Source organism: Suncus etruscus, chromosome 6, assembly GCF_024139225.1.
Source record: "Suncus etruscus isolate mSunEtr1 chromosome 6, mSunEtr1.pri.cur, whole genome shotgun sequence".
Classification (NCBI taxonomy): domain Eukaryota; kingdom Metazoa; phylum Chordata; class Mammalia; order Eulipotyphla; family Soricidae; genus Suncus; species Suncus etruscus.
Window position 1 is genome coordinate 49315062 of NC_064853.1, and position 26893 is coordinate 49341954.

At 44.7% G+C, this 26893-nt stretch overlaps 1 protein-coding gene and 1 non-coding gene across 5 annotated transcripts; both read right to left on the bottom strand.

Moving 5' to 3' along the window:
* Window positions 1-1014: 1014 nt before the first annotated feature.
* Window positions 1015-26440, bottom strand: PPP1R8 (protein phosphatase 1 regulatory subunit 8). 4 transcript variants are annotated; one of them, XM_049774919.1, is made up of 7 exons: window positions 26289-26440; window positions 24561-24621; window positions 16894-16969; window positions 15006-15226; window positions 10747-10891; window positions 5797-5861; window positions 1015-1377 (listed from the first exon to the last, which is right to left on the bottom strand). In XM_049774919.1, the coding sequence occupies exons 1-7, from the start codon at window positions 26342-26344 to the stop codon at window positions 1024-1026; spliced, it is 978 nt and encodes a 325-aa protein (XP_049630876.1). In that variant the 5' UTR covers window positions 26345-26440; the 3' UTR covers window positions 1015-1023. The 4 variants fall into 4 exon arrangements, with proteins under 4 accessions (XP_049630876.1, XP_049630875.1, XP_049630879.1 ...); XM_049774918.1 differs by having other exon boundaries at window positions 16894-17047; XM_049774922.1 differs by lacking the exons at window positions 10747-10891; window positions 15006-15226; window positions 16894-16969 and having other exon boundaries at window positions 26289-26318.
* On the bottom strand, window positions 22470-22634 carry LOC126012666 (small Cajal body-specific RNA 1). The gene has a single exon (XR_007497095.1). It is a non-coding gene; the product is annotated as a small Cajal body-specific RNA 1 (non-coding RNA).
* Window positions 26441-26893: the final 453 nt, after the last annotated feature.

Genomic DNA, 26893 nt, shown 5'->3' on the forward strand with positions numbered 1-26893 from the left:
TAATAAAGGTTACAGGTAAAAAGCTACACATAAAGCTTGAAAAGGCCTATTACACAAATGTACAAATCTCTGTACAAATCTCACGATGGTTCCTACCTTGGTCTCCTGTGTTTGTCAGCCAGGTCTACTCCTGGAGCTCTGTAGAATGAGTTCCTGGCTGAGGGGAAAGAGCCTCCACGACACATCTAAAAGTTTCCTCTTAGAGACATCAGTCACTGGCAGAGTAATTTTTTTTTCCTTTTTAATTAGAATTTCTCTAACTGGTCCTATCCTTAAAATAAATCGCCTTCACAGCATACTTGAAAAAAGATGATATGCCTTAGAGAATAGAGGACAGTATTCTGAAATCAAATGAGAACCTCGGCAAATAGAGTACTTACGTTTGACAAGAAAAACAGGTAAGTTCAAACAACAAGTTCAAAACTATCAACCTGTGTCCACGGTACTGGTCACAGGAGGAAAACCAAAATGTTCTCATTCCAACAGAAAGGACAAAGGAGAAAAGCCTAACTATTGGACCTCAAAACCACTGATCCAGGAAAATATTTTTGAGTTTTAAATCTTGAATCTAAATCCACTTTTTGATCCACTCAGGATCCATGGTGACAATATGCTTCCTGAAACTTGCAGGGAGAGCAAATACAGATAAGACTTGATGCTCCTGTGACAGGATGAACTTCAACCTGAGGGCCTGGAGTCTCTTCTCAGGGTATATGACTTTAACTTAAATGATGCTAGGAAGGACAAAAGAAATGGGAGGTAAAGGGGGCCTGGCAAGAGCTAGGGCAGTCTATTTCAAAGGCTATAGGAAACGTTTCTCTACACTGAAGTGTTCCGGTCAATTCAGGATATTTCAACCCCATCCCATTTTTAATAGTACATGGTTAGGATCCCAGGAGACTTTCTGAAAGACAATACTGCACACATGGAAAATGTTTCTCCCTAGTTCATTAGCTCCCCCTTCACCCTTCACCTTTCCACCCCATTCCCACCCAACCCCACCCCTCCCCAAGAACAAAAATATCAAATCAGTAAGGAAGGTGTTGGCTTCTTGCCCGGCCAGGCCTCCTTTGCATATTTCTTCTTCTTGGGTTCGTTGACAGTTTCAGGGTTGTAGACGGCAGGGTTTGGTGCAGGGTTCATGGTCACTGCTGATGGCACAACTGGAGTTAGGTCCACATCAGGGGCAAGGTTGGGGTATGGCATGGGCAAACCACCGATGAGCGCTGTCCCATGTATGCCATGCGGCTGGGAGCCGGCTTCACTGTGTGTAGGGGGCAGGCCCCCGTAGAGTCCGCCGCTGAATGCAAAGTTCTGCATGCGCCTACCCCCTGTTTCTTCCAGGCCCAGAGAGCCAGGGCCTTCCACCCGCTTCTTCTGTGGTTCACAAGGAGAGGAGAAGCACAAGAGTAAGTAACATTAGCTTTTTCTATACTAGACCTACAAAATATCAGGGAAAGTCCCTGAACTTGGTTCATTTTCCAGACAAACTATTTCGTTGACCTGAAATGTCAGGATTTTTTTTTTTTTTTGGTTTTTGAGCCACATCAGGCGGTGCTCAGGGGTTACTCCTGGCTATGTGCTCAGAATATATATAGCTCCTGGCAGGCACGGGGGGCCATATGGGATACCGGGATTTGAGCCAACCACCTTTGGTCCTGGATCGGCTGCTTGCAAGGCAAACACCGCTGTGCTATCTCTCCAGGCTCGAAATGTCAGGATTTGAGGAGACCCGATAAGCAACTGTCTAGCCAAAGGGTCTCAAACACTGCTCCAGGTAACTGTTTACCATAACATCAAGAAAAATGACGACAGTACTTATGCTTTGTCTTTCATAAACAAAGCATTATCTGGTTTGTTTACTTTAGGATGTGAAGATAATAACAGGTAGTAGTACCTGGTACTTAAATTTCTTCTTTTAGGGGCCGGGAAGGTGGCGCTAGAGATAAGTTGTCTGCCTTGTAAGCGCTACCAAGGAACGGACCGCGGTTCGATCCCCCGGCGTCCCATATGGTCCCCCCAAGCCAGGGGTGATTTCTGAGCACATAGCCAGGAGTAACCCTTGAGCGTCAAACGGGTGTGGCCCAAAAAAACAAACAAAAAAAAAATTTCTTCTTTTAGTATTTGGGCCAGACCTGATGAATATTGGGAGCTATTCTCATCAGTGCTTGGGGGACCATATGCAATGTTGGGGCATAACTGGGGTTACTCCTAGCTCTATGCTCAGAAATTGCTCCTGACAGGCTTGGGGACTATATGGGATGCCAGGATTTGAACCACCATCCTTCTGCATACAAGGCAAACGCCCTACCTCCATGCTATCTCTCCGGTCCCAGCAATAATGTTTTTTATTAAAAAATTTATTTTGGCTTCACTTGGCTCTGCAGTCAAGGATTACTCCTAGAGTGCTCAAGGGACCATACAGAAAGTTAGGGATTGAATTCAGAGTCAGCCACATGTAAGGTCAGTGACCTACTTGATATTTTATCTTTTCAGCTCTTCAGAAATAACTCTTGGTCATACTTGGGAGACCATATCAAGTGTCCAGATTGAACCAGGATTGGTCACATGGAAGACTGAACTTAGATTGGTCACCTTAACTCTTGTGTTTGCCTTGTACCTGTGTGATCTGTTGGGTTTGGTCCCAACATTACATAAGGTCCCCCAAATCCCAGCAAGAACAATCCTGGGCATTACAGAATATAGCTAAAAAACCAAAAACAAAAAGAAAATAAGATCCAAACAAAATAAACCACAACACTATTCAAAGAGCAAAATAACCTATAGGAACTAATTTAATGGTGGCCTTTTTTGTTGTTTTTTGTTTTGGTTTTTGGATCACACCCAGCAACTCTCAGGGGTTATTCCTGGCTATGCGCTCAGAAATCGTTGGGGCGGGGCTGGAGAGATAGCATGGAGGTAAAGCATTTGCCCTGCATGCAGAAGGTCAGTAGTTCGAATCCCGGCATCCCATCTGGTCCCCTGAGCCTGCCAGGAGCGACTTCTGAGCATAGAGCCAGGAGTAACCCCTGAGCGCGACCGGGTGTGACCAAAAAAAAAAAAATCATTAGGGGTGGGGGCGCGGAGAGATAGCATAGAGGTAGGGTGTTTGCCTTGCATGAAGAAGAATGGTTAGAATCCTGGCATCCTATATGGTACCCCGAGCCTGACAGGAGCGATTTCTGAGCGTAGAGCCAGGAGTAATGCCTGAGCGCTACTGGGTGTGACCCACCCCTCCCCAAAGAAAAAGAAAAAGAAAAAAAACTCATTCCTGGAAGGCTCAGGGGACCACATGTGATGTCAAATTCGAACCACTGTCCTGGGTTGGCTGTGTGCAAGACAAATGTCCTACCACTGTGCTATCTCTCCGGCCCCTAATGGTGGCCTTTTAAGAAGAAATGACTATAAAAATATATGAAGGAAACTTCTGGGGAGATGGAAACTTTTTTTTTTTTTTTGGCAGGGAGGGGTTTGGGTTATACCAATGGTGCTCAGGGGTTACTCCTGGCTCTATGCTCAAAATTGCTTCTGGCAGGCTTGGGGACTATATGGGATGCCGGGAATCGAACAGGAGTCTATCTGGGGTTGGCAGTGTGTAAGGCAAATGCCCTACCACTATGCTATAGCTCTGGCCCCTGGAAACTTTTGAGATGCGGGAGTAAGATGCACTCCTGGTGATGTTCATGGAGCTATGTGGTATCCTTTGATTCAAGAAAATAACTATCTCAAAAAGAAAAAAGAAAGGGCCCAGAGAGATAGCACAGCGGCGTTTGCCTTGCAAGCAGCCGATCCAGGACCAAAGGTGGTTGGTTCAAATCCCGGTGTCCCATATGGTCCCCCGTGCCTGCCAGGAGCTATTTCTGAGCAGACAGCCAGGAGTAACCCCTAAGCACTGCCGGGTGTGACCCAAAAACCAAAAACCAAAAAAAGAAAAAATCTATCTCTCAACTGATTAGTTCCAGGTACAAGTTAAGGGAAGTGTGTAGGAGAAGAAGAAAAAAAGGAAAGGAAAGATCACACCATTTCAAGGGTCTCTTAATCTTTTTTTAGGGGGTGGAAGAGATAGTTTGGGGTGCTCCTGGCTATACTCAGGATTCACTTCTAGAGGTGGTTAGGGACCACATGAGGAACTGGGGATGAAATCCAGGTTAATCTGATGTAAAGCAAAAGCCTTACCTGCTATACTATCTTTCTGGGCCCAATAGTCTCTTTTGGATAAACTACACCATCCAGGTAGGTTTACTATATGCTGAGTAATCAGAAATATCTTGTTTGTTTGTTTTCCTGGCCATGTCCGGCTGCACTCAGAAATCACTCCTAGCTTGGGGGACCATATGGGATACCAAGGATCTAACCTGTCTCCATCCTGGGTCAGCTGATTGCAAGGCAAATGTCCTACCACTATGTTACCACTCCAGCCAACTAGAAATATCTTTATCGTCAATCATTTGGTATTTCAACATTTCTAATCTTTAAACCTAATCTAGAACCAGGCTGGTTTTTCACTTTGTGCCATAGAAGGCAGAGGTGCCAATGCAGAAACCAACCCGGGCTCTTTGTTGCAGAGTATCTTATTTTGAGTCAGAAGGGAAAGGAAAGGGCTGGAGTATTAGTACAGCAGGTAAAGCACTTGACTTGCATGTGTTGATTCCCTAGCACCTACATAGAACCCCTAGCATTGCCAGGAATGAGCCCTGAGTATTGCTGTAAAAAGCTTTGAAAACAAAAACCGCATAAAAGTTAAAGGTGAGTGTCTCCCTGTACGCTACTGGGAAAACAGCTCATGGACACATCACAAAATAATTTATATGAAGCATCAAATTGGTACTCTGTGGTCTTCATATGATACTCTGAGATTCTCTAGAGAGGTGGATAAAATATTTAGAGGATATAAAATGAGAAGTAAGAGAGGTCCATTTTTAATTTAAAAACTTTTTTTTTTTTATTTTTGTGGCTCAGGGGACCATATAGAATGCTGGGGATCAAACTTGGTATGGCTACAAACAAGGCAAAGGCTCTACTCACTCGCTATACTATCTATAGCTCTGGCCCTTAAAAAAGGTTTTGTTTGGGAGGCTATATTTGGCAATATTCAAGGGCTACTACTACTGGCTCTCTGAGGAACAAACCTGAACCATCTATATAAAAAAGCATGTACTCCATGGTGGCACTACAGGTAAGGCAACTGCCTTGCAAGCGCTAGCCTAGGATGGACCACGGTTCGATCCCCCGGTGTCCTATATGGTTCCCCCAAGCCAGGAGCGACTTCTGAGCACATAACCAGGAGTGACCCCGAATGTCAAACAGGTGCCCCCCCCCAAAAAAGAAAAAAAAAGTGCACGTACTTAAGCCCATGGAGTTATTGCTCCAGTTCAAGAGTGGTTTTGTTTTTTGTGCCACACCCAGCAATGCTCAGGGCTTATACTACAGGTTCTACTTATACTCAAGAATTACTCCTGCAGGTGCTCAGACCATATAGAATGCAGGGGATCAGATCCATCATGTGAAAGGCAAGATCCCTATTGTGGTACTATCGCTCAGGCTCCAACACCATCGCTATTATTATTTTTACCCCCACACTCTTTTTGGTTTTAGGGCCACACCCAGCGGTACTCAGGTATTACTCCTGACTCTGGCTCAGAAATCACTACTGGCAGGCTTAACCACATAGGATGCTTGGGATTAAGCCCAGGTTGGCCTTATGCAAGGCAAATGCCCTACCCACTGTGCTATCACTCTGGTCCTGAAAAACCCAGTATTATGATATATCAAATATTGTTACAATATCCTTCCTACCTTCACTGGGACCACTGCTGTCTGTACCATATTTCGGAAGCGACCAACTGAAGGATCCACATCCTCTGCAAAAAAAAAAAAATACATGAAAAGATTAGACTGGCTCTGTACTGGGAGGAATTACTGATTAGGACTCACTGTGAATCAGAGTAATCAGAGCTCACATGAAACAGCAAAGAACAGAGAGCCCTTTGGGAAACCCTTATCATCTGAAGAGATTAGTATTACGACTATGAACATGTAACTGTTAAGGAAACACATAGGTCTGGAGGAGTGAAGAATCTAATCTGGCTGTGTCACTTTAGAGGACACAGAACCTGTGTTCAAGCAGCCAGACTGTGCCTGTGCTCAGGATTGCAGTGCATGCTACCTTTTCCAAGCTACCCCATTTTATCTATTTCCTTCTTTCCAGGGGATTACAAAAAATAAAAATGTAGAAATTATCCATTCTGTTAGTGGTAAAACCGTGTGACATGCAAGGAAGTCATACACCACACACCTTGATAAACACCACTTGCTCATTAGCAAGTATCAGAATTAAGATTTAGACCCAGAGCTTTCAAATTATTAATATAATTTTTTGATCTGAACAATTGTACACAACCAAGCAAAAACACATTATTGTGTCCTGAAAATATTTGAATCTAGTTTCATTCACTCTATAAAGATTAGGGGCTGGAGAGATAGCATGGAGGCAAAACGTTTGTCTTGCATGCAGAAGGCCAGTGGTTTAAATCCTGGCATCCCATATGGTCCCCAAAGCCTGCCGGGGGCGAATTTCTGAGCATAGAGCCAGGAGTAACCCCTGAGCGTCCCCAGGTATGACCCCAAAACCAAAAGAAAAAAAAAAGATTAAGAAAAATGCTTGCAGTCACTCACAAGTCTCATGTATTAGCAGTCATCAGGCACAGAAACAAAGAACAGGATCCTGCCCTGTCTCTTGCCTCTAAGGAGCTCATAGTGGTAAAGGAAATAGGCTAGAGCACAATGAAGATAAGTGCAAAACTGTTCCAGGAACACAATAGGGTCAAAAGGGCTGGATTACCCATGTAAATTTTTTTTTTTTTTTTGGTGGGGGGGGTTAAAGATGGGGTGGGAGTACATTACCTCAGTGGTACTTATGGGGTTGGTTACTCATGGCTGTGCTCAGGGGTCACTGCTGGTGATGGTAAAGTACTATATAGTGTTGGGGATCAAACTGGGGTTTGCTGCATGTAAGGCAAATGCTTTAACCACTGTACTGGCCTCTCTTTGGCCCAGTTTTCTTTCTAACGTCTGGGTGTGGAAAAACAGATAAGCACAGACTTATTACTAGGAAAAAATAATAAACTAGTCTCACTCATCTTTTTTTTTTCTTTTTTTTTTTTTGTAGTTTTTGGGTCACACCCGGCAGTGCTCAGGGGTTTTTCCTGGCTCCGTGCTCAGAAATTGCTCCTGGCATGCACGGGGGACCATATGGGATGCCAGGATTCGAACCGATGACCTTCTGCATGAAAGGTAAATGCCTTACCTCCATGCTATCTCTCCGGCCCCGTCTCACTCATCTTAATGTAATGCTAAGAAATATAGTATCTTCCCAAAATGAATGGTTCATCTTACTTTGAATCCACAAGGGCAGCTGCTGAATCCACAAGGGCAGCTGCTAAAGAATGACTAATATTGTACTAGAGAGAATACAGTAGGGAGGGCACTGGTCTTGCAAGTGACTGACCCAGGATGGATCCCTGACATAACATATGGTCATGAGAATCTCACCCCAAAAGTGATTCCTGAGCACAGTCAGGAGTTAACCCTTAACATAGCTAGGTGTGGCCCCCAAACCAAATCAAACAAACATTATGGAGTGGGGGGATAGCCGGCCCCAAATCCAAAACAAACTAAAAGAATCACCATAGAAAACTATATAGGGTGCTAGAGATTGAACCCCGATTCAAGGCAAGCACTCTACCTGCTCTGGCTTCAGTCCTAAAATTCTTAGTAGGTTTCTAGGCTCAGAAATAAGGGGCCCGAGTGATAGCACAGCGGTAGGGTGCAGGTGCTTGCCTTGCACGTGGCTGATCCAGGATGGACAGTGATTTGATTACCCGCATCCCATATGGTCCCCCGAGCCTTCCAGGAGCGATTTCTGAGTGCAGAGCCTGGAGTAACCCCTGAGAGCTGCTGGGTGTGCCCCCCCCCCAAAGGAAAAAAAAAAGTAAGAAATGAACTTACTCTGAGGAGTAAGCCATTCCCATAAACACACCATCAGAAAGAAAACTGTTACTCCTTAGAATAAATGCCTTGCTGGAGAGATAGCATGGAGGTAAGGCGTTTGCCTTTCATGCAGAAGAACGGTGGTTCGAATCCCGGCATCCCATTTGGTCCCCCGTGCCTGCCAGGGGCTATTTCTGAGCATAGAGCTAGGAGTAATCCCTGAGCACTGCCGAGTGTGACCCCCCCACCCAAAAAAAATGGATAAATGCCTTGAGGGCCAAAGTGATAGCATAGCAGTAAGGCACTTGCCTTGCATGCTGCTGATCCGGTTCAATCTCTGGCATCTCATAAGTTCCTCCAAGACTGCCAAGGGCAATTTCTGAGCGCAGAGCCAGGAATAACCTGGAGTGTTGCCAGGTGTGACACAAGCCCATCCCAACCCCCCACCCAAATAAAAGCCTTGATCTTATCACAGGATCCTTTTAATTCTCCTTTTTTTTTTTGCTTTATGGACCACGCCCTGTGATGCTCAGGGGTTATTCCTGGCTCTGCACTCAGAAATTGCTCCTGGCTAGGGGAACCATATGGGACACTGGAGATCAAAACCAAGGTCCGTCCTGGATTGGTTGTGTGCAAGGCAAATGCCCTACCATTGTGCTATTGCTCCGGTCCATAATTCACCTAGCAGCACTTAAGGGCCACTCCTGGCTCTACACTCAGAAATCACCCCCAGCAAGCTCGGGGACCATATGGGATGCCAGGATTCGAATCACCATCCTTCTGCACGCAAGGCAAATGCCTTACCTCCATGCTATCTCTCCGGCCCCCCTAATTCTCCATCTAAATAAAAGTTAAGTACTGGTTGTTTGTGATACAAGGGTTCAAAACCCAGGTCTCAAAACATTTAAAGAAAGTACTCAGTTGCTAAGCTGAGTACTTGTGCCATCTGCAAGTACTATGACAATTCTGACAGTCCTTCTCTAAGGGGTCCATGATGAGAAAGGGCCTAATTTAGAGTACATCATTATTGCTTTCTATGCTGAGCCACATACCACCTACTCAATGGCTCTAATTCTTCCACTCTTCCCTCCCTAAGGTCAGCCTGTGGCCATGCCTTCTCCAATCTTTGCTCCCTGATATATAGTCCTGAAATTCCCAGTATTCAGGGAATCACTTTCCATAGATGCACATCTCCTCCCTCACGACAGCGTAACACATTTCAGGATTAACATACCTGGATGAGTTCTGCTCAGAGCCAGACTGGTTGGGGTTACTGTCCTGAATTGTCTGTGAATGTGATCTGAAACTGCACTTGATTAGTTTTCAAATCCCCCTGAGGACTCAGACTTCATTTCCAATTAACTAATGTTTTTCAATCTTTATTCCCCTTGCCTTTCTTATGAGCTATTGCTGGAGCAGATCCCCATTTGAATAATTGATATTCTGAATCTAAAGTCAGGACTGAAAATCATTCTCACTGCATTTCAATTTGGGAAATAAAAGCAACTTGTCAGTCAGGGATCTTGTGTTTTATCCATTAAGGCTTATTTTCAATGAAGATTTTTAAAATCCCAATTCTATTTTGTGGTTTTACCTTGCTGACATTTCCATAAAAACACTAAGTTACTTTCTTATAGAGGGGAAAGGAGTGGCAGGCTAGCCAATATTTTTATTGTTGTGTTTTTGGGCCACTTCTGGCATTGTTCAGGGACTATCCCCAGCTTTGTGCTCAGGGGTTACTACAGGTAGTACTGAGGGCCATATATGATGATGGGGATCAAACCAAATCCTCTTGCAAACAAATGCACTCCAGTTCACTGTGCTCTCTCTCCAGTCCCTCCCCTACCTTCAGACTTACTAATCTCACTCAAAACCCCCAAGACAGTGATGTTCCATTTTGAGATAGAGACTTTGAGGTAAAGTACTTATACTTAAACCTCCCTATGCAATAACATGCTAGGTTAATGGGAGAACTACAGCTTTGGCCAATAGAAAGAACAGTCTTTACTTTAATTCTTCTTCCTCAAGAAGGACCCCAAGGCACAGTGGTCTGTACCTTCCTAGATGGCAGTGAGGATAATGCCTGCCCCAGGTGCTTTCTAAGTCAGGTCCTTTCTCAACATGGACCTCTTAGAGAAGGACTGCCAGAATTGCCAGTACTTGCAGGTGGCACAAGACTACACTCAGGCAAGAATTTTAAGCTGTTTATTGGATCTATTTGTTCACAGAGTGTCTGGGGGTACTCTACTATTGCAAACTTGAGGTTGAAGCAATAGTAAAGCAGTTAGGGCATTTGTCTAGCACATGGCTAACCATGTTCAAATCCCAAGCATCCTATATGGTCCTCGAAACCCACTAGGAGTGATTCTTGAGCACAGAGCCAGGAGTAAGTCCTGTGCACAGTTGGGTGTGGCTCCAAAACAAACAAGCAAACAAAATAAACTGTCCCCACTCAGTTTAGCATCTGTTATCCTATATCAAGTTAGGAAACATGACAACTGACCTGCAGGTTTTATATACCAATATCCAAGGCCATATCATTTTCATATTAAGAAACTTGAGGACTCTGGAGCCAGAGTGACAGCACAGTAGGTAGGGCGTATGTATTGCGCATGGTCGACCCACGCTGGATCCTTGGCATCCCATATGATACCCCAAACCTGCCATAAGTGATTTCTGAACATAGAGCAAGGAGTAACCCCCGAGCACTGCCAGGTGTGGCCCTTAAACAAAAAACAAACTTGAGGACTGTCTCACCTGGATTGATGATCTCATCATCCTCACTGAAAGTCACCCTGGAGTTCTTCCTCTTCCTCTTTGGTCTCTGAATATCCAGATTTCCCTCCTCAATAGTGAGGGTGGAAATCCGCTTGTTGTGGGCAGTGTTGAATTCTGTCAGGTTCTAAGCCAAGGTTCACACAGGAAAGACGGCAATCAGTACACGAGTAATTTGGAGTATTTAGAATACTAAATAAAGGAGAGGAAAGCATTTGGGACTAATTTTGATCCCCAAAGGCTGATGGGATTCTCTTCTGAATTCAGGAGAGTATTTTCCCTAGTCTGATACTAACACGTTTCACTTGAAAGGATGTGGAATATACACCCTGACTGCTGGGGCATTCAAGAGTTCCATGAGGAGGTGAAGAGTGAGAACAAATCTGTGCAAATATCACTAAATGTTTATTTTGAGAGTAGGGAATGGGAAGGTTGAACTCTACAGGCAGTGCTTAAAATTAACAAAGCCAGGGGCCCAAACAGATCTATGTCCAGCAGTGCATAGGGAACCTTGTGGTCCTGAATTCAAAATTAGGGTGTGTGGGAAATGTGCTCTAATTTTTGGAGCTATCTCCTGCCTGTTTGTTTGTTTATTTATTTATTTATTTATTTATTTATTTTTAAAGAAACACTATCATATCTTCATGCTCAAAATTAAGGACATGTAATGTGGAAGGTATTGCAAGAACTGTTTTTTCTTTTGTTTTGTTTGGCCATACTTGGTTATGCACAGGGGTTACTGCTGGTTTTGTGCTCAGAAATAGCTCCTGGCTTTGGGGGACCATATGGGACGATGGGAATCCAGGTCCGTGCAAGCGTGCAAGGAAAACCCCTATCACTGTGCTATTGCTCCAGCCTCTGAAGAACTGTTTTCAAGTAACAAAATAGAGTGCTATGAGAAAGGTCAATGAATAGTTTCTTTTATAGCAGCTCTTTCCTTTAAAACTTGCAATACACTTAATAGTCAGCACTAGAATTTTCTTATTCTTCCATCCTTATGTCTAGCCCCATTTCTTTTCATAACCAACCGTCCGTCCATTCAGGGGTCCTCAAACTTTTTAAACAGGGGGCCAGTTCACTGTCCCTCAGACCATTGGAGGGTCTGACTATAGTAAAAACAAAACTTATGAACGCTTTTTTTGTTTGTTTGTTTGTTTGTTTTTTGGGCCACACCCATTTGACGCTCAGGGGTTACTCCTGGCTATGCGCTCAGAAATTGCCCCTGGCTTGGGGGGACCATATGGGACACCGGGGGATCAAACCGCGGTCCGTCCTACGCTAGTGCTGCAAGGCAGACACCTTACCTCTAGCGCCACCTTCCCGGCCCCATGAACGAATTCTTATGCACACTGCATATATCTTATTTTGCAATGAAGAAACAAAACAGATACAAATACAATATGTGGCCCACGGGCCATAGTTTGAGGACCACTGATTAACTTGGCCTCAGCACTATTGTCAGCCTGTACCCTGTTCCTGCCAGCCTGTTCCCAACCTCCCAAACTTACTGCAATCTGCACTGCAACTTGAGGCCACACAAAAATCCAGATAAGAACTGAGGGTCAGAACCTATACTAAAAAATAAGGAAACATTGTGGCAGTCTGGAGAAATGAAGAAGGACAGCTACTAAGATACTGGCTATAAGAATACTTCTATACAAAGAAAATTTCCATTTTGTAGCTAAGGTGCATGTGGGGGAGTGATTAGGGTGCTAAGTATGTGTATGTGTGTATAAAAATACTTTTGTACAAAAATGTAGCTTCAATTTTGGGAGGTGTGTGTGTTGAAAAAGGGTCACTGGGGCTGGAGAGATAGCATGGAGGTAAGACATTTGCCTTGCATGCAGAAGGACAGTGGTTCGAATCCTGACATCCCATATGGTCCCCTGTGCCTGCTAAGCACAGAGCCAGGAGTAACCCTTGAGTGCTGCCAGGTGTGACTCAAAAACCAAAAAAAAAAGGATCACACCTGGCAGTACTCAGGAATCACTCCTAAAAGTAACCAGGGTCGACTGCATAAAAGGCAAACAAACAGTGTAACTCCTGTACTATCTAATTCCACAAAAACAACTTTTTTTTGGGGGGAGGGGGGGTTGGATCACACCCAGCAGCGCCCAAGGGTTACACCTGGCTCTGCACTCAGAAATCGCTCCTGGCAGGCTCGGGGGACCATATCGGATGCTGGGATTCGAACCACCGTTCTTCTTCATGCAAGGCAAATGCCTACCTCCATGCTATTTCTCCGGCCCCACAAAACAACTTCTTATTGTGTTCACGTTCCTAAGGGCTAAGAAACAGCCTAGGTGTAAAGAATAGTAAATGTAGCTGAATAAAAGTAGGGTCAGTGGCAGACAGAGCACTTAACTCCTATGTATGAGTACCTGGGTCCAACTATCAATTACTCTTTCTTCCCAACAACAAAAAAAATGGGGCTAGGGAGATTCCTCAAAAGGTTGGAGTTCAAGGTTCCAGAGTCCCCTGAGCAATGCCAGATGACATCCTTCTCCCCAAAAGAGAATAATAAATGGGGCCGGAGAGATAGCATGAAAGTAGGGCATTTGTCTTGCATGCAGAAGGATTGTGGTTCATCCCATATGGCCAGCATCCCATTTGGCCCCCCCCAGTCTGCCAGGAGCGATTTCTGAGCGTAGAGCCAGGAGAAGCCCCTGAGTGCTGCCAGGTGTGACCCAAAAACCACAAGAAAAAAAAGAAAAAAAAAAAAGAGAGAGAATAGTAAATGCCTGCTGGCAATTAAGGACATGTTTGCATACCTAAATAACCTAGTCATAGCAGTGCAGTGAGACATGTGAAGGACTGCAGTCAAATCACAAACTACCAGGGGACAGTCTCTTGAAAAGTAAAATTATAACACTTAGAAACAAAGTCTTGGGGGCAGAGCAATAGCATAGCAGACAAGGCTTTGCCTTGCATGTGGCTGACCTGGGTTAGACACCTGACATCCCAAATGGCCCCCAAGCCTGCAAGGAGTTAACTTCTGAGTGCAGAGCCAGGAGTAACCCCTAACCGCCACCGGGTGTGGCCCAAAACCAAAAAAAGAAACAGTCTTGGCTTAGGGGCTGAGCACTTAATTTCCATTAGTGAGGTTCAATATCAATACTTAACACTGTAAAAACAAAAACAAAAACAAAATCAAGGCCGGTGTGGTGGCGCAAGGGGTAAGGCATCTGCCTTGCCCGCACTAGCCTAGGATGGACCAGGGTTTAATCCCCCAGCGTACAATATGGTCCCCCAAGCCAGGAGCGATTTCTGAGCACATAGCCAGGAGTAACCCCTGAGCATCACCTGGTGTGGCCCAAAACCCAAAAAACCAAAACCAAAATCATCCTCAGAAATCTGGTGCAAGTTATGGCTTTCATGACAGTGAGGCAAAAGACAAAAGCAGTTTAAGTCTATTGAAAAAAATCCCGTGCTGTTCAAATAGAATTTTTTGTTTTGGACCACACCCAGTGACGCTCAGGGATTACTTCTGGCTATATGCTCAGAAATCACTCCTGGCTTGGGAGACCATCTGAGATGCCGGGGATGGAACCAAAGTCCGTCCTGGATCAGCAGCAAGCAAAGCAAATGCCCTATGTCTATGCTATCACTCCGGCCCCTCAAACAGAATTTTTAAAAGCTATGTACAATCAGGGGTCAGAGAGATAGCACAGGGATGGACCTGGGTTCAATTTCTGGCATTCCATATGGTCCCCCGAGCCTTCCAGGAGCGATTTCTGAGTGCAGAGTCAAGAGTCAGGAGTAATCCTAAAGTGTCGCCAGGTGTGGCCCCAAAACCAAAAACCAAAAAAAAAAAAAAAAAAAAAAAGAAAAGCTATGTACAATCAATGAAAGCCCAATTCAACTTTCTGGAATATGGAAGTGCTCTCAGCTTGTGCTACATGGTGGCTACTAGTCCTGTATGATTGTCAGGAACCAGAACTTTAGTTAATGGCCATTACACTGAAAACTGTAAGACTAGAAAAATCTAATTTTAAGACTTGGCTTAACACCAGTGAAGGTATACAAGATAACCACGAGAGCCTACTGGCAGAAGACTCTGTCCTTGTTAAACCTGGTTATAAATAACCAAAGCACACAGTATGACTCTAGGTTATGCATTAAACAACTAGCCAAACCTTACTTTGTAAAGGCCTGGTAATAAGCCTCTATTGTTAAGTCATGGCATTTCAAGCTACATAGCACAGAACTGAGTCACAAAAGACAAAATGACAAGGAATTACATCAAGCTCGGTTTCCTCCTCTGGGAGCCCCAGTAAGCCCTTGAGTTCATCATCCTCTCCACCCATCTTCTCATCTCCTTTCACAGCCGATGGCAATGTCTGAGGCTTCTCTCGTAGAGTGTATGCCCTTGTGGAGGCGCCAAACGAGACCGTGGAATCGATGGGAATTTGCTGAGGTTTGTGAGGTTCCAATCGAATGTGACCCAAGAAAGTGCCGTGTGCTGAGAATAACCAAATCAGAAATGTAAGGGAAAAAAATGAATAAAAATAAAACCACCAACCTGAGTCGTAGAAGGAAGAGCAGCTCCTCCTAGCACATCAGTTTTGACTTTTAAAATGAAAATGGCACTGGGTCCACTTTGCATCACTTGTCATAGGTAACAATAAAAAGAAAAACTCTTTCACTGAGTCTTGAATCTCTTCAGTGGATTTCTTACACATCTTCAGACCTGCTGTTACCCCAAATAACAATACCACTGCTTGCTCTCTGCTGCCAGACAGGCTTGGCTCCAATCTGGGTCCAGCAGGAATGGCTTCAATCCAGCAATAGCCATGCTCCCCAAGGCAGGAGATAGGTATTGCTGAGGTCTGACCTCTCGAGCCCCAAGTCTAAGGAACATAGGCCTCGTGACAGTTATGCTGTACAACAAAGGACGTTGGCCGAAACTGGTGCAATATCAATGTCAAGGCAAGCCAAAATTCTACTGGAGATTCTGAATATTTTTCCATGTCTGCATTCTGCATGTTATGAAATGGAGAAAAAAAGATGAGATAAATTTGAAAGTAAGTATTTGTGAGACATAGCTCTCTGAAACCAATATATAAGCAGATAAAGATGGTGGTGTGTACATATATGTGTGAGTACTCAGAAGGGTAAGGAATTGCCTAGACAGCATAACCCTTTTTGTTATAACACTATTTTTGTTTCGTTTTCTTTTTTATTTTTGGGTCACATCTGGTAGTGCTCAGGGGTTACTTTTGGCTCTGTGCTCAGAAAATGCCCCTGGCAGGCTGGGGGACCATACAGGATGCCAGGAATTGAACCACCGTCTGTTCTGGGTTGGCCTTGTGCAAGGCAAACACACTATTGCTGTGCTATCTCTCCGGCCCCTACACTGTATTTATTGTACATGGGCAAAATGATCAGATTTTTCAGAACTCACTGCAGTCAAAACTTAATTATGTGGTTTATCTTTGGCAAAGTTGGATATTATTAGTATATACTTACAAAAATTAAAATTGATCAATATTAGTAGTCAAGACAAAATGATAGGTGGGATTATATAGAAATTAATTTTGGCTAAAACAAGTATTTAAAAATTAGGCTTATACCACCACTCAACCACATTAATGGAGCTAATCACAGCTTTTGTTTAAACTGGGTCACAATTCATCATACTCCTATAATCATTTGAATACTCACAATTCTTAGTTATGGGATATCAATTTTGTTCTGTGTATATTGAACTCACCCCAGGAAAGTGCTCCCTGATACCCTCTTCTTTCCCTAGTCAATAATTACTTCAGGGGCTGGAGAGATAGCATAGCGGTAGTGCACTTGCCTTGCATGCGGCTGACTCGGGCAGCATACCCAGCATCCCATATGGTCCTCCAGCCTGCCAGGGGCAATTTCTGAGTGCGGAGCTAGAAGTAAATCCTGAATGCCACTGGGTGTGGCCCAAAATCTAATCAATCAATCAATCAAGTTAAAAAATTACTTCAAGAAAATAGGAGATAATCATGTGAACTGAGAAAAGTTGACTTAAAATCAAATGTAAACTTCCTTTGATAATAATAAAACATGGTTTCAAAACTGAGGAACCTAAAGAGCATTTTCACATTGCCCAAAAGGGAATGTGTGAAACAGGATGGAATGTGAGTTACTTACTACTGTTGAGATCTATTAGGAAAACTCTCTTCAGATGCTTGTGGTAGACCAAGGCAGCGTGGACCCGAGAGCAAGACTGGTGATCAATGGTAAAGTCACACAAATCAGGGTTTCTCCCAAATAAGTAATACTTCTTCTCATCAATGATCAGTTTCTAAATAAACAAATTAAGTATTATTTAAGTCTTATTTCAATAGTTTACCAAAAATTCTTTAATCTAATGAGTGATCTCAAGCATAATATTTTTTGCCAATAGACTGGAATGATAGCACAATAGGCAGGGCATTTGCCTTGCATGCATCCAATGCAGGTTCGATCTCCAGCATCCTATATGGACCCCTGAGCCTGCTAGCGTAATTCCTGAGTGCAGAGCCAGGAAGTAACCCCTGAATACCGCTGTGTGTGGCCCAAAAACAAATTTCTTGCCAGCATAAAAGAACTAACTAGTTTCCATTATTTTTTAGAATAGAGACCAGAATACTAACACCTGGGATGATGGTAGTAATTAATCTCTCAAATATAGCAGTCAAAGTTTAGTGCTGGTGTAAGAATCTTTCCTCATTAGATAAAAGTAGTCTGCAAGAGTGATTGCCTTTTTTCCTTTTGAAATTTAAGATTTCACTGGATAGGGGGCCTCGGAGAGATAGCACAGCAGAAGGGCATTTGCCTTGCATGCAGCCAACCAAAGGGGCCAGGTTCAATTTCTGGCATCCCATATGGTTCCCCCAGCCTTTCAGGGGTGATTTCTTTTTTTTTTTTTTTTTTTTTTTGGTTTTTGGGCCACACCCAGTAACGCTCAGGGGTTACTCCTGGCTATGCACTCAGAAGTTGCTCCTGGCTTGGGGGACCATATGGGACACCGGGGGATCGAACCGTGGTCCGTCCAAGACTAGCGCAGGCAAGGCAGGCACCTTACCTTTAGCGCCACCGCCCGGCCCCTCAGGGGTGATTTCTAAGTGAAGAGCCAGGAGTAAGCCCTTTGCTGGGTATGGCCCAAAGACCAATCAATCAATAAAGTTAAAAAAAAAAAAAAAAAGAATTTTAGGAGCCGGAGAGATAGTATGGAGGTAAGGCGTTTGCCTTGCATGCAGAAGAAAGGTGGTTCAAATTCCAGTACCCCATATGGTCCCACGAGCCTGCCAAGAACGATTTCTGAGCGTAGAGCCAGGAGTAACCTCTGAGTGCTGCCGAGTGTGACCCAAAAACCAAAACCAAAAAAAGGAATATAAACTTGAGAGCACTTTATCTAGTATGTGTGTTGTAATACTCCATGGAATGAACGTTGCCGGGTGTGACCCAAAAAAAACAAAACAATTTCACTGGATCTTAATATGGGTAGGAGGAAGGGCTTGGGACTACTCCCCACTCTGATTTAAAGGACCACTCTGTGGTACTAGGGAGACCATGTGACACTAGGGATCAAGCTGGAATCAACATAGGCATGACAGTCCCTGCACTATTTGTCCAATCCCCAAATCTTAAAGTTTAAGTAGAAAACTAGAAGCATAAAGTATTTCTATAAATAATGCTGCTTCTGAAAAAATAAACTGCAAAATTATGACTTGGCTAGGAAATGAAGATAATATTTGCACCTATCTATATTCTAGCCATGCTGCCATAGCCCCAAAGTATTCCCAGAAATGGATTTACACTAGACATTGTATGAATCTCTTATTTTGTCATTATTTTTTGTTTTAGGGGGCCATACCAGGTGATACTCAGGACTTCAAGTTTTGCACAGGGATCACTCCTGGCAGGGCTTAGAAGAATATAGGGTTATCAGGCACTGAATCTGAGTCAGCCCCACGCAAGAATAGTACAGCTGTACCTGATGTCATAAATCCTTTGCTACACAGTGGTTGCAGATATGGCCATTGTAGATGAAAGAATTCCAGTGAACTAATATTAAATTCTAAAAGTCTATAATCTTGGGACCAAAGTGACAGTACAGCAAGCAGGGAGTTTGTCTTGCAGGTGGCCAACCCAGATTCTATCCCTGGCATCCCATATAGTGCCCCATACACCACCAGAAGTCATTTTTTTTGTTTTTTGTTTTGGTGGGCCACATCAGGTGATGCTCAGGGGTTATTCCTGACATGCGCTCAGAAATTGCTCCTGGCTTGGGGAACCATATGGGACACCGGGGATCGAACCCAGGTCCGTCCTGGGTCAGTTGCTTGCAAGGCAAACGCTCCACTGCTGCACTACTGCTCTGGCCCCAGAAGTAATTTCTGAGTGCTGGCTGTGACCAAAAACAAAAAGCAAAACAAAACAAATGAAAAGTCTATAACATGATCACTTTTTGTTGGTTTTGTTTGTTTTTGGGGTCACACCTGGGGCACTCAGGAGTTACTCCCAGCTCTGTACTCAGAAATCGCTCCTGACAGGCATGAGAAACCATATGGAATGTCGGGATTCGAACCACCATCTGTCCTGGATCATCTGCTTGCAAGGTAAATGCCCTACCACTGTGCTATCTCTCCGGCCCCAACATGATCACCTTTACTCATTTGGGTATGTTAAATTTTTTCCTTTGTACACATAAGGTTGCATTAAGCTCCAGCACAATTTACACTATAATCCTATTAGAATTTCATCAATCTGTAGAAAAGACAATCAAGTTAATATGGCACCAATCATGAGGCTTATATTGCATTCCTGGTTGTATCAGACATCTCACCTATGCTTTAGTATTTCCCTTGTAAAACCAAAAACAAGCCTTGTGCACAGGAAATAATAACAACTGTTACACTAAAGAGCCACACATCAGCTATGAATTTATGCTATTTTTTTCCTCTTCACAAGCTCTCCGGAAGGTAGCTAGGTTGGCACATCATTCTTATCTTTATAGATTATAAAATTGAGGTGGGATAGCATGGAGAGATAGCATGGAGGTAAGGCATTTGCCTTTCATGCAGGAGGTCATTGGCTCGAATCCCGGCGTCCCATATGGTCCCCCCGTGCCTACCAGGAGCAATTTCTGAGCATGGAGCCAGGAATAACCCCTGAGCACTGCCGGGTGTGACCCAAAAAACACAAAAATAAATAAATAAATAAATAAAATTGAGGTGGCATAAACAAATTAAACTATTCAAATTTATACAGCTACTTATGTGTAAACTGGATTGGCAAGCCAACTCTGTCTGATTTCAGAGCCCTGATCTTTTAATCATTACATGGCAAGAAACATTTCATTTTTTGGTGATGCACAGGATTAAACCCAGAGCCTCACACATGGAAGACAAAGGTTATACCACTTAACTATATACCCTGGCCTCTAATTTTTTCTTTTTTTTTTTTGATTTTTGTGTCACACCTGGCAGCGCTCAGGGGTTAGACCTGGCTCTACGCTCAGAAATCTCTCCTGGTAGGCTCGGGGGACCATATGAGATGCTGGGATTTGAACCATGCAAGGCAAACACCTTACCTCTATGCTATCTCTCTGGCCCCATAATTTTTATTTAAACAATCACTTTCCTTGTTATTTTCAAGTTCCTGTCAAGTTTAGCCTTAAGGCTCAATTAAATTAATCCAGTGTAGGTATGTGGGTCACCCCTGGAAAACTCTATCAGAGCCCATCTCTGTTGGCAAAAGATTGTTCCAGGTCAATACCACTAGGAAGCACCAAGATTTAATAGCTTGATGGTTTAGACGATCATCCCCATGTCTGCGTAGATTCAAGGTTTTGTTTGTTTTTGGACCATGCCTATTTTGATTAATTAGATCTGGCTTAGCACTCTAGGATCACACTAAGTAGAGTGAAGAACAGGATGTTTAGAATACAACGCAGGTCTGGCCATATGCAAGGCCATGGCCTTGGCCCTACCCTCTGTAATAGCACTATGGCCCTAGATCCAAATGTTAAAACTTGAATTAAAAGTAAGACATACGGGGCCCGAAGAGATAGCACAGCGGCGTTTGCCTTGCAAGCAGCCGATCCAGGACCAAAGGTGGTTGGTTTGAATCCCGGTGTCCCATATGGTCCCCTGTGCCTGCCAGGAGCTATTTCTGAGCAGACAGCCAGGAGTAGCCCCTGAGCACCGCCGGGTGTGGCCCAAAAACAAAAAATACAAAAAAACAAAACAAAAAAAAAAGTAAGACATACTTGGTCTGAGATATGGCTCTGGTAGCGTGCCTGACTTGCATGAGAGACTTTCCATTAAATCTTCAAGGGAAAAAGGAGACATGCTTTATAACTGAGAAAGCTCTGAAAAACCAGCATCTTGTCTCTCCAGGTAATAATCTATGCAAGCTGACTCTCATTGCCATTTTATATTAATAGTAATAATATGATGTTCCCACTTAGTTAAATTTGCAAACAAGAGAATTTAGGAATTGTCTCGAGGAAGACAATACAACTGACCTTTGAACCGTGCAGAAGTTAGGGACACCAATCTGCAGAAGGTGGCTGAAAATCTTTATTTAACATCGACTCCTCCAAAATTTAATAGCTTGGGGCCGGAGAGATAGCATAGAGGTAGGGTGTTTGCCTTGCATGTCCAACCCAGGATGGACCTGAGTTAAGATTCCAGGGATCTTATATGGTCCCCAGAGCCCGCCAGGAGCAATTTCTGAGCACAGAGCCAGGAGTAACCCCAGAATACTGTCGGGTGTTACCCAAAAACAAAACAAATCCCCCCCCAAACACAAAATTTAATAGCTTGGTCTAACAAGAAGTCTTATCAATAACACAGTAGATTAACACATGTTTTTATACTATGTTTTATATGCTCTACTTTGTTTGCATCATACTGACACCAAACCTACCAGTATTTAGGGGCTAAATACTTGGGGAAATCATGTGGTGCTGAGCATTAAACTCAAACCTCCAATTATGCAAAATTCAGTCAGTTGAGCCCCTCTAACTGTTATTTTACATTAAAATAGAAAAAAAGAACAATTTTTTTTTTTTAGTTTTTGGGTCACACTTGGTGGCACTCAAGGGTTACTCCTGGCTCTGCACTCAAGAATCACTTCTGGCAGGTTAAGGGACCATATGGGATGCCAGGGATAGAACCTGGGTTGGCCATATGCAGGCAATTGCCCTACCCACTGTGCTATCGCTCCCACTCCAGAATATGTTTAGAAAACCATGAGCAAACTGAAGACTACTAGTATAAAAATGAACAAACTTCAGGCATTAGGTGGCAAAGTTATACAGAGATTTAAGTGTTTGGAAAGAAAAAGGACAAAAATGGGACTTCAAACTGAATATATACATTCACTATGAAAGGCATGTCAATTATAGAGAGATTAAAACAGAAAAGTGAGGGGCCGGGCGGTGGCGCTGGAGGTAAGGTGTCTGCCTTGCCTGCGCTAGCCTAGGACGGACCGAGGTTCGATCCCCCGGCGTCCCATATGGTCCCCCAAGAAGCCAGGAGCAACTTCTGAGCGCATAGCCAGGAGTAACCCCTGAGCGTCACAGGGTGTGGCCCAAAAACAAACAAACAAAAAAAAAACAGAAAAGTGCATACAGAATTGTTCCATAATACCCTTCTTCTATCCAACTGCATAAAATAACACATTTCTCTTTTGTTACCAAAATCATGATTTAACTATGACTAGTACTGCTAGCCAGTTGTACCTGTGAGTTATAACTCAGTGTGTGTCTTTACACACTGGGCTTAAATGACTCATGGCTTTTGTTTTAATATTGCACTTCTTAAACCCAGCTATCACATCACATCACAAGCCTTTCATCAAGGCTAGGACATAGATAGCTCGGCTAGTATCAAGTGCTACCTACTTAAATCCTTAAAATAAAGCAATCTCAGGTCTATTTGTCTTAGAAATAATAAAGTGATATCTAGAGAACTATAACTTTGACAACTGTGGCAACTCAGCACACCCAGAACACTGAAAGACAAGAGGACATTATCCATTAATGAAAACCAGTAATTAGCAAGATGTTAGAAGCACTTTTTGAAAATACAAATTATTCACAACAGAATATCTTCTGTTGTGTAAGGCTAGGCTAGGCAAGTTTTCCATCATATGCTTCAGATTTACCAAATTGCAACAAAATGATGCCTGTAGTTCTTCAAAGTTTCAAATCATTTTGCAACAGTATTTTATATCTATAAAATAGACAGAGTAAAAAGGGTTTTACAAACATTTTAGCCAAATCATTTCCTTTAATAATCTTGTAAACCTAAGTTTTATAAAGTTTAAAAATGAAAAATTAATGACAAATCTACAGTGAACAAGAAACAACTTATGACTTACGTTTTACACATTTACAGAACATCTATTTCACAAATATCTTTTCAATGGAGTCAAGAGAGGAATCTGATGTTTCTACTATATCTAACAAAATATCACGGTTCTCAATAATAATGGGATTGTAAATGTGGATTCTGAGTAAATGAAGTTTAGTCCAAGACACAAAAATCATAATCATAGTAGCTTAATCTTAGTTTTGGGGAAGAAAAACAAGAAACAGAACAGTCGAACAGCTATTCAAATTTCATTCTCTTAATTTTCTATGGATGTTCATTCTCCTTTATAGTACTGATTTTAATCATAATCGTTTAATTTTGGGGGTGGGTCCATGCCTGGCGATGATCAGGGGTTACTACTGGCTCTGTATTCAGGAATTACTTCTGGCAGGCTCAGGGAACCATATGAAATCAAGCCTGGGTTGGCTGCATACCAGGCAAGCACCTTACCCAGGGCACTATCTCTTAGGCTGCTAACCATGTAATTTTTTTTTTGTTTGTTTGTTTGTTTGTTTGGTCACACCTGGCAGTGCTCAGGGGTTACTCCTGGCTCTGTGCTCAGCAATCGCCCCTGGCAGGCACAGGGGACCATATGGGATGCCGGGATTCGAACCACCATCCTTCTGCATGAAAGGCAAATGCCTTACCACTGTGTTATCTCTTCAGCTGAATTTGCATAAATGTAACTTAAAAGATAAATTCACTCTTTTTTTTGTGTGTGTGTGTGTGGTTTTTGGGTCACACCCGGTTGTGCTCAGGGGTTATTCCTGGCTCCAGGCTCAGAAATTGCTCCTGGCAGGCACGGGGGACCATATGGGTCGCCAGGATTCGAACCGATGACCTCCTGCATGAAAGGCAAACGCCTTACCTCCATGCTATCTCTCCGGCCCCGATAAATTCACTCTTTAACACCCACTTTCTTTTTGAATTATTGCAGTTTGTGTACTTCACACAAGTTCATGTACTCAGAGGGAAATTGACCAAGTTACAGGAATTTCAGTGTGATGGGTAGACCCAGGGCCTATTAAAATTCCTCATTTGAGGAGCCGGGTGATAGAACAGAAGGAAGGGAGTTTGCCTTGCACGCAGCTGACCTGAGTTCTATCCCTGGCATCCCATATGTCCCCCAAGCCGGCCAGGAGTAATTCCTGAGCACAAAGCCAGGAGTAACCCTTGTGCACAGCTGAATATGACCCATAAAAACCAAAGCAAACAAGACTCTCCATTTGAAAGGTGAGGAGGGAAGTCACAAAACACTGTGTGAGGGAGATACGAGGCAGCTACAAGACTTGAATGCATAATATCATCATGAGCTTTTAATAGAAAAATATAAGGATCAACGAAAGTGGCACTGATAGAAAACAAAGCACAAGAGGGGGTGGAAAAGTGAGTCACTGGCAAAAATCTTTAGTGTCATGGGGAAAAAAAGGAAGACATGTATTTCCGTACCTCAATGAGTTTGTCTCCTTTGACTACATCCAGATGTAAACCAGGTGGGGGCTTACCTGCCCTGAAAATTAAGAGCAGAAAGAAGCATTAAGAATAAGTTCATAAATGCCATTTACAATCCCTGCCCCATTCACAATTGCAGATCTATTAGTCTATAATTAGGTTCATGTTCAAGTAGAGATGTCACCTACTTTTCCTATTATAACAGCTACTTTCTCCCTTTGACACTCATTTCTCCAATGACTCACTTGCTCTCAAACTGATTTTAGTGACTGGATTTAGAGAAGAACCAAAGATGCCTGGTCTTTCAACACCGGAGACTACTGAGCTCAGAGAGAAAGCAGTAAGTGTGTACTTTAACCTGTGAGGTCTGGTCATATGGAGACAAAATCAAAGAAACCACTAATAATGTATACTACTACTACTACCACTACTAAGTTAGTAGAGTAAGTGCTAGGAATCATCCATCAGTTTCATCACAGAGGAAGCACTGCAGTCTTGAGACAAAATCAGATGTGCGTAATCAGGCAAGAAATATATAAATCCGGGGCCGGAGAGATAGCATGGAGGTAGGGCGTTTGCCTTGCATGCAGAAATGGTAGTTCGAATCCAAGTATCCCATATGGTCCCCAGTGCCTGCCAGGAGCGATTTCTGAGCTTAGAGCCAGGACTAACCCCTGAGCGCCGCTGGGTGTGACTCTCCCCTCAGAAAAAAAAAAAAAAAAAAGAAAAAAGAAATATATAAATCTATGCCCACCAAAGCAAGTACTAAACAAATACGAGAACTGGCTACCTTGAGCGAGTCTTTCTACAATCTCGTTCCCTACTACCACCCCACTGACAGGGAAACATATGTAAAAGAGTGAGTGCCTTCCACGGTGCAAGAACCATGGCAACGTGAGGAAATGGCAAGGACCTCAGATTCTTCCAACTCTACCATGCTGCTGCTGGTCAAACTCCCGCGAGGCCATGCATGCAGCCAGGGCACGCAGAGGGACAGAGTTGACAAGATGCATCAAATGCAGAGCCCCACATTCCAGACGACTCGTGGTCGGGTACTGTGCGTACTTGGGAGAGACCAGGGTAGCCCCAGTTCGGAGTGAGTATGCAACCCATGCACCCGCCCCCCTCTTCCCGAGCAACCCCCAAAACTCCTCCAAGGCCGGAAGGCCCGTTTTGGCGGGGGGGGGGCAGCGATGCAACGCCCCCCAAGTCGCTCAGGTGCCGGCGAATAGATAAAAGCAAGGCTGCAGCAGCCCGCGTGCCCTTGAGGGCTCCGGGGAAGGAGAGCAGCGGCGACCCGGGGGCCCCGAGGTCGGGCTCCAGCCCCTCGGCCTCCCGCCACCTCGGGAGCCAGGACGCAGAGGCGGGCCGGGGGGCGGGAACGCGGCTCGTGCGCTGCCCGGAAGGACCCGGGGGCCAGGCGCGATGCAGTCCGCGAGCGAGCACCCCGCACTCCGGGCGGAGTTGCAGCAAGTACGGGCCCGGGCCCCCGACGGCGCCCCCGAGCCCCTCGCGCCGTGGAAGCCCCTCAGCGCCTGGGCCCGGCTGCGCCGCGCTCCGGCTCCCCCACACGCCGCCCGGCCCGCCGGCCAGCGCTCGCTCCATCCGCCCGGCGCTGCACTCACTCCCTTCGGCTCGCCGAGAGCGAAGAGCCGCCCGCGCCGCCCGCCTCGTGCAGGCCGCGCCGCTCCCGCCCCGCTCCGGCCCGGCCCGCCCGCCACTCACCAGGTCGGGCAGTCGAACAGCGGGAGGCTGGAGCCGGAGTTCGCGGCTGCCGCCATCTTGCGTCTCCCCCGCCCATTTGGCGCGCCCGGGGCACGCCGGGAAGCTGGAGGACCGCGGCCGGGGCAGCGGCGGACTCCCGGCAGCCCCTGCGGCGTGCGTGCGCCGCTCTCGGACACGCGCGCATGCGCACGCGCGCGTCCGGGGCTCGGCGCTGGAAAAGTTCCTCGGAAGGGCTCGGTGGGGTTCAACTCGAGCCTGCCACGTCCCAGGCAATCGCGACGACTCGGCCCCTTCTCGGGGAGGACTTTGGGAGCTCACGGTCCACCTGAGCTTCCTCCAGCTTTCCCCTGGCGTCCTTTCGCAAATGCAAACATACCCCTAGCGTGGTTTCTCAGAGCTCTCAAGCTGCTCAGTCTCATCACCCTAATGTTTTGGGCCACACCCGTTGACGCTCAGGGGTTCCTCCAGGCTATGTGCTCAGAAATCGCTCCTGGCTTGGGGGGACCCTAAGGGACGCCTGGGGATCGAGCCGTGGTCCGGCCTAGGTTAGAAAGTTCCACTTTCTAGGGGGAACTCCAGAGAGCCCATAATTCCTGATTACAATC

What these genes read in the sequence shown, in the direction of transcription:
- PPP1R8 (XM_049774918.1), bottom strand. Translation starts at nt 26,344, where the DNA reads ATGGCGGCAGCCGCGAACTCCGGCTCCAGCCTCCCGCTGTTCGACTGC. An exon ending in AAGGAGACAAACTCATTGAG is followed by an intron (nt 17,048 to 24,560) that starts GTACGGAAATAC and finishes TTGTTTATTTAG; the next exon opens with AAACTGATCATTGATGAGAA. An exon ending in TGATGAGATCATCAATCCAG is followed by an intron (nt 5,862 to 10,746) that starts GTGAGACAGTCC and finishes TTTTTTTTGCAG; the next exon opens with AGGATGTGGATCCTTCAGTT.